This window comes from Podarcis filfolensis (assembly GCF_964270895.1).
Source record: "Podarcis filfolensis genome assembly, chromosome: 18".
NCBI classification, from domain to species: domain Eukaryota; kingdom Metazoa; phylum Chordata; class Lepidosauria; order Squamata; family Lacertidae; genus Podarcis; species Podarcis filfolensis.
The window spans coordinates 6,030,953-6,038,374 of NC_139622.1; the positions used below are offsets into that span (position 1 = coordinate 6,030,953).

The following is a 7,422-nucleotide window of genomic DNA, read 5'->3' on the forward strand; positions in this document are numbered from 1 at the left end:
GTAAGCGGAACATGGCCACTGGTCCCCTCACCTCCTGGCAAATAGAAGGGGAAGAAATGGAGGCAGGGAGAGATTTTACTCTCTTGGGCTCCATCATCACTGCAGATGGTGACAGCAGTCACAAAATTAAAAGACGCCTGCTCCTTGGGAGAAAGGTGATGGCAAACCTAGACAGCATCTTAAAAAGCAGAGACGTCACCTTGCCAGCAAAGGTCCATATAGTTAAAGCTATGGTTTTCCCAGTAGTGATGTATGGAAGTGAGAGCTGGACCATAAAGAAGGCTGATCGCCGAAGAATGGATGCTTTTGAATTATGGTGCTGGAGGAGACTCTTGAGAGTCCCATGGACTGCAAGAAGATCAAACCTCTCCATTCTGAAGGAAATCAGCCCTGAGTGCTGACTGGAAGGACAGGTCGTGAAGCTGAGGCTCCAATACTTTGGCCACTTCATGAGAAGAGAAGACTCCCTGGAAAAGACCCTGATGTTGGGAAAGATGGAGGGCGCAAGGAGAAGGGGACGACAGAGGACGAGATGGTGGGACAGTGTTCTCGAAGCTACCAGCATGAGTTTGACCAAACTGCGGGAGGCAGTGGAAGACAGGAGTGCCTGGCGTGCTCTGGTCCAGGGGGTCATGAAGAGTCGGACACGACTAAACGACTAAACAACAACAACAAGCTGAATCAGTAGAACATGAGAGTCTTAATCTCAGGGTTCCGGCCCCACGGTGGGCAAAAGATTCCTTCATTGCAGGGGGTTGGGCTGGATGACCCCACGGGGTCTCTTCCAACTCTATCATTCTGTCACTCATCTTTGTTCCGCTCTGTCGAAAATCCCATGTGGACTGATCGTTATTATCACCATAATCATTGATTAAATTTACCAGTCACTTGTGACCCAAAGGTATCCAAGCAACTTACAGCAATATATATATTGTATGCATACATAATTTCAAAGGGGCAGAGGAACCAGAGACCAAATTGCAAACATGCGCTGGATTATGGAGAAAGCTAGAGAGTTCCAGAAAGACATCTACTTCTGCTTCATTGACTATGCAAAAGCCTTTGACTGTGTCGACCACAGCAAACTATGGCAAGTTCTTAAAGAAATGGGAGTGCCTGATCACCTCATCTGTCTCCTGAGAAATCTCTGTGTGGGACAAGAAGCTACAGTTAGAACTGGATATGGAACAACTGATTGGTTCAAAATTGGGAAAGGAGTACGACAAGGCTGTATATTGCCTCCCTGCTTATTTAACTTATATGCAGAATTCATCATGCGAAAGGCTGGGCTGGATGAATCCCTAGCCGGAATTAAGATTGCCAGAAGAAATATCAACAACCTCAGATATGCAGATGACACAACCTTGATGGCAGAAAGTGAGGAGGAATTAAAGAACCTTTTAAAAGAGGGTAAAAGAGGAGAGCGCAAAATATGGTCTGAAGCTCAACATCAAAAAAACCGAAGATCATGGCCACTGGTCCCATCACCTCCTGGCAAATAGAAGGGGAAGAAATGGAGGCAGTGAGAGATTTTACTTTCTTGGGCTCCATGATCACTGCAGATGGTGACACTGCATTCCTTATCAGCTATAGCTCTGCCTTATCCATTTCTGTACTGCTTCCATGTTATTTTGATACTGGCTCTTGTAGGAACGCCTTGGTTTTAAGTAGGAGAGTTGGTCTGGAAGTCTGGAGCAGGGTGTTCTCCCTGCTCCGTGCAAATTCTCCCTTCTTCCTCTTACCTGTATTATTTGCGGGGAGGGGGCTTCAGCAGCAGCCGCAGCGGTGCAGGTGTAATACCCTGCAAGAAAGAAGGAATCCCTGAATGTGTGAATGGTCTGTCACTGACCAAACGACCAGGGACGGGGCTTCAAAAAGCCGTTGCAGGAAGTCGAGTCCCAGGTGAGCAGAGGGCTCTTGGGTTCGGATCCTGTTTCTGGCGAGGGGCGAACCGATGGGGGGCAGGGGGGCGGGCTGCCCCAAGTGCCACCCTGAAGGGGGGTGACATTCCGCACCCCCAAACCCACAACTCGCAAGCGGCAAAGCAATGAAATCCCCCTGTCTCCTTACCTGTGAGGCGAGAGGCCGTTGTCTCGGCTCCAGGCCCTCCCGGGATGCGGCGGCTCCCAGGCTGAGCCTTCTCCTCGCTGCAAAACAAAAGGAGACATCAGCCGGTGCCTGGTACCCAGCCATGCAAGCCCTAGTCTGGGGCAGGAGGGTGGGGACCTGGGAAGGGGGCATTTCATCCTACCTGATCTTATTAACTGCCCCACCCTGAACTCCTCCGTGCGGGCATCTGGGCTCTGTCCCGACCGGCCTGGCACAGAGGCAGCAGCCAAAGTCTCCCCCGGCTCCGGAATCACTTGGGAGGTGTTTTTGATGGGGGGAAGCCTTGGCTGCTGCCTCTGCGCCAGGTACGGCCGGGTAGGAGCCATTCCCGCACGGGGGACGGAGGGAGGGTGAGGCAGGCGAGGATCGGGAACCGCCGGGAACCGCCGCGGTGGTCTGTCGATCTTGGTCCCGGGAGCAGGCTCTGGAGCCTCATCCCTGGAGGTGTGGCCCTGTAGAGGAAGCAGAAAGCATCTGATGAGTAGGGGCCGGGGCGGATGAAAAACTACGGCCCCATTTTTGATGGCCCCCCCCCAAAGAAGTCCCACAAGGACCCCTTCCTTCTGTCCCAGTACCTGATGTTCGCCACGTTCGCCACGTCCCTCCAGGGATTTCGCCAGGACGACGTAGATGTTGGGGAAAGGCTCCCTCCCTGCAGAGAAAACGGAGGAATCAGCAAGCGCCTGGATCCCAGATGATAGCACCAGTCTGGCGCATGAGGCAGGGGGGGCACAGGAAGGAAACATTCCTAAAATATGGGGCACTCCACTTACCTGAAGTGGGAGCCTTTCCCCCCTCGTTCTGGCCGGCCTCTCGCCTAAGAAACAAACAAGCTCTGTTATTCTGATTGCTGGAGGAGTTCCAGATAAATACATAGATGATAATATTTCTTATTATCATCTATATACTTAGACATATTTCTGGACATCTTTCGGAGCCAATTTTGTGCCCCACACCTCACCTGCGCCCCTGGCGGGGGCCCACCGTGCCACCCCCTCGCTAGGGCCCTGCCTGGACCACAGAGAAACCCTCTCCATAAAAGGACAGGGATCTCTAAATCAGGCCTTCCTCCTCCACCCCCAAGATCCCTGGGAATCACTTCTCCTGCCACACAAGGTCGCAACATACCTCCGGATGTTGCTGTGTTTCCCTGCACCGCTGGGCTGCTGCTGCTTCCCCAAACCACGGCCCTGCAAAGGGAGAAGGACATTGTACTCTCTAGGGGGGCACAGCAAGCCCCCCTGACAGGCTGCCCATGCCCACGTCACCACAGGCTGCCAGCCTGCTCCTGCCTGGGCGCCTGACCCCTTGCTTGGAAGGAGGGGGGCAAGGGGCTGGGGCGAGACCAGCCTGCAACCCCCCAACCCAGCCCTGTTTCACGCAGGTCAGCACCATGACCTCCCTGCACATGTGGGGAATGGGTTCCCATGGAATTAACTTACCACAATCTCCAGTGGTTGATTCATCCTTTGCCGCCTCAGCAGCTTCTTTTGTCCTAGGGGACAGAAAGGAAAATAAAAAACAGAGGAAGAGGTTACAGGTGGGAAGACTTATAACACCTTATCGAAATGACACCAAAGAAGGATGTTCTTCTCATTATAGGGGATTGGAATGCTAAAGTAGGGAGTCAAGAGATAAAAGGAACAAGTGGCAAGTTTGGCCTTGGAGTTCAAAACGAAGCAGGGCAAAGGCTAATAGAGTTCTGCCGAGAGAACAAGCTGGTCATCACAAACACTCTTTTCCAACAACACAAGAGACGACTCTACACATGGACATCACCAGGTGGGCAGCATCGAAATCAGATTGATTACCGTATTTTTCGCTCTATAAGACGCACCAGACCACAAGACGCACCTAGTTTTTGGAGGAGGAAAACAAGAAAAAAAATATAATAGATCTCAGAAGCCAGAACAGCAAGAGGGATCGCTGCGCAGTGAAAGCAGCAATCCCTCTTGCTGTTCTGGCTTCTGGGATAGCTGCGCAGCCTGCATTCGCTCCATAAGACGCACACACATTTCCCCTTACTTTTTAGGAGGGGAAAAGTGAGTCTTATAGAGCAAAAAATACGGTATATTGTCTGCAGCCAAAGATGGAGAAGCTCTATACAGTCAGCAAAAACAAGACCTGGAGCTGACTGTGGCTCAGATCATCAGCTTCTTATAGCAAAATTCAAGCTTAAACTGAAGAAAGTAGGAAAAATCACTGGGCCAGTAAGATACAATCTAAGTCAAATCCCTTATGAATACACAGTGGAAGTGAGGAACAGGTTTAAGGATTTAGATTTGGTGGACAGAGTGCCTGAAGAACTATGGATGGAGGCTCGTAACATTATACAGGAGGCAGCAACTAAAACCACCCCAATGAAAAGGAAATGCAAGAAAGCAAAGTGGCTGTCCAACGAGGCCTTACAAATAGCGGGGGAGAGAAGGCAAGCAAAATGCGAGGGAGATAGTGAAAGATACAAGAAATTGAATGCAGATTTCCAAAAAATAGCAAGGAGAGACAAGAAGGCCTTCTTAAATGAGCAATGCAAAGAAATAGAGGAAAACAATAGAATGGGAAAAAAACAGAGATCTGTTCAAGAAAATTGGAGATATGAAAGGAACCTTTCGTTCAAGATTACCAAGGACAAAAGTGGTAAGGACCAAACAGAAGCAGAAGACATCAAGAAGATGTGGCAAGAATACACAGAGGAATTATACCAGAAAGATATGGATGTCTCGTACACCCCAGGCAGTGTGGTTGCTGACCTTGAGCCAGACATCCTGGAGAGTGAAGTCAACTGGCCTTAGAAAGCACTGCTAATAGCAAGGCCAGTGGAAGTGATGGTATTCCAGCTGAACTATTTAAAATTTTAAAAGATGCTGCTGTTAAGGTGCTACACTCAATATGAAAGCAAGTTTGGAAAACTCAGCAGTGGCCAGAGGATTGGAGAAGATCAGTCTACATCCCAATCCCAAAGAAGCGCAGTGCCAAAGAATGCTCCAACTACCGCACAATTGCACTCATTTCACACGCCAGCAAGGTTATGCTTAAAATTCTACAAGGAAGGCTTAAGCAGTATGTGGACCGAGAACGAAAACAAAAACCATCCCAATGAAAAGGAAATGCAAGAAGGGGGAGAAATGGAGGCAGTGAGAGATTTTACTTTCTTGGGCTCCATGATCACTGCAGATGGTGACAGCAGTCACGAAATTAAAAGACGCCTGCTTCTTGGGAGAAAAGCAATGACAAACCTAGACAGCATCTTAAAAAGCAGAGACATCACCTTGCCAACAAAGGTCCGTATAGTTAAAGCTATGGTTTTCCCAGTAGTGATGTATGGAAGTGAGAGCTGGACCATAAAGAAGGCTGATCGCCGGAGAATGGATGCTTTTGAATTATGGTGCAGGAGGAGACTCTTGAGTGTCCCATGGACTGCAAGAAGATCAAACCTCTCCATTCTGAAGGAAATCAGCCCTGAGTACTCACTGGAAGGACAGATCCTGAAGCTGAGGCTCCAAGACTTTGGCCGCCTCATGAGAAGAGAAGACTCCCTGGAAAAGACCCTGATGTTGGGAAAGATGGAGGGCACAAGGAGAAGGGGACGAAAGAGGACGAGATGGTTGGACACTGTTCTCGAAGCTACCAGCATGAGTCTGACCAAACTGCGGGAGGCAGTGGAAGACAGAAGTGCCTGGCATGCTCTGGTCCAGGGGGTCATGAAGAGTTGGACACGACTAAAGAACAAGTTGCTTTGGGAGACGATAATCAGGCATAGCCCAGTTCTGTGAAGCTTGGAGGGGTGTGTGAGGCATCTGGGCTTTAGCAGCACAGTGGTGCCTCGGGTTAAGAACTTAATTCGTTCTGGAGGTCCGTTCTTAACCTGAAACTGTTCTTAACCCGAGGTACCACTTTTGCTAATGGGGCCTTCCGCTGCCGCCGCGCCGCCAGAGCACGATTTCTGTCCTCATCCTGAAGCAGAGTTCTTAACCTGAGGTACAATTTCTGTACAAGCCAAGCCCTGGCTCCATGGCTCACCTGAATCAAGAGAATCTTCTTGCTTCCAAGTTTGGAGAGATCCCCTTCGTGCTGCGTTAAACGGCCACATTCTCGGAGCAATGGCGGCTGTGTCCAGCTCAGCTTCAGCCCCCCCCCCTCGTGCCGCCTTCTAGAACCCACCGCTCTCAACCGACTCTCACCTGCCCCCCCTTCAAACTCCCTTTCCAAGCCTCCTTCCATCTTCCGTCTCCACCAGAATTCCACTCTCTCTCTCTCTTCCCCCTCCCTCCCTGCTTTGGAATTGTAATAGCATCACCTCACAATAATAATATTGCCACTCATCTCCTCTAGGCCTCCTACCTTGAGAATCCATCTTTCTCTACCAACTCTCACTGTCATCTGACAGGCATCCCCTTTAAAACCAGGGGGGGGTCAAAGTGTGCTGGGATGAGGCCACCTCTCTATCTATAGATTTATTGCGGCCATTGGCCCATATCGAAAACAATACATCAAAATTTATCCATAAACAATACAATTTAAACAGTTCCAAGTTAAAACACCCATATAAAACCAATTTTGCTTCATTTAGATAAACACTATACACAATAAGCTCCCTCTATGTAAACCGCAATTCAATCCATCAGATTTTGGGGGGTATGCGTCTTAGTTCTGGCACTTATTGATGGTTCTTAAGTTTAGCTAAGCTGTCAGAGTCATACAGTGATCCATTTCTCCTCTTTTGAAATAAAACATTCATCAGGTATCTAGCGACTGCAAGGGATCTACTTGTATCTTCGTCGTTTAATAAGTATATTATTTGGGCTTCCTGAGGTCCGTCAGCCATTCTCGATAAATATGGGGCCAGAAACTTGGACCGTGAAGCCGAATGTAATGGACAACAGAAGATTATATGATATAACGATTCTATAGATCCACTTTTACAGTCACAGAGGAGTGAGATCTGGGATGAGGCCACCGTGGGTCAGGCCAGAGGGGGCTCGTGGGGGTGTGGTTGTGTCTCCCCTTCTTCTGCATCTTGCTCCCCCACCCGTTCCTTCTGGTGCTCGAGAGAATCAGAGCATGGCAGAGCTGGAGGGGGTGCCAAGGGGCATCCAGTCCAACCCCTGGCAGTGCAAAGATCCTGCCCACAGCCAGCCCCTGGCTGGGCTCCACACTCCCACCACCTTCCCCCCAGCCGGATGCACAGACCCCTTGCCATTCTGCATGGGGTGGGGAAAGGGGAGAGAGAGAGATGTTTTGCTCCCTGTCCCTCTGGACATGGATATGAGAGCCCTGTCAATATCTAAAGGGCGTCCCAGGGAGGAAGCTTGT

The 7,422-nt window shown here is 49.8% G+C and overlaps 1 protein-coding gene across 1 annotated transcript; it reads right to left on the reverse strand.

The window, feature by feature from the left end:
* Window positions 1-443: 443 nt before the first annotated feature.
* On the reverse strand, window positions 444-6,501 carry LOC310753520 (uncharacterized protein). The gene is made up of 8 exons (XM_083594906.1): window positions 6,130-6,501; window positions 3,552-3,604; window positions 3,238-3,299; window positions 2,883-2,926; window positions 2,685-2,761; window positions 2,252-2,561; window positions 2,071-2,147; window positions 444-1,801 (listed from the first exon to the last, which is right to left on the reverse strand). The coding sequence occupies exons 1-8, from the start codon at window positions 6,197-6,199 to the stop codon at window positions 1,748-1,750; spliced, it is 747 nt and encodes a 248-aa protein (XP_083451032.1). The 5' UTR covers window positions 6,200-6,501; the 3' UTR covers window positions 444-1,747.
* Window positions 6,502-7,422: the final 921 nt, after the last annotated feature.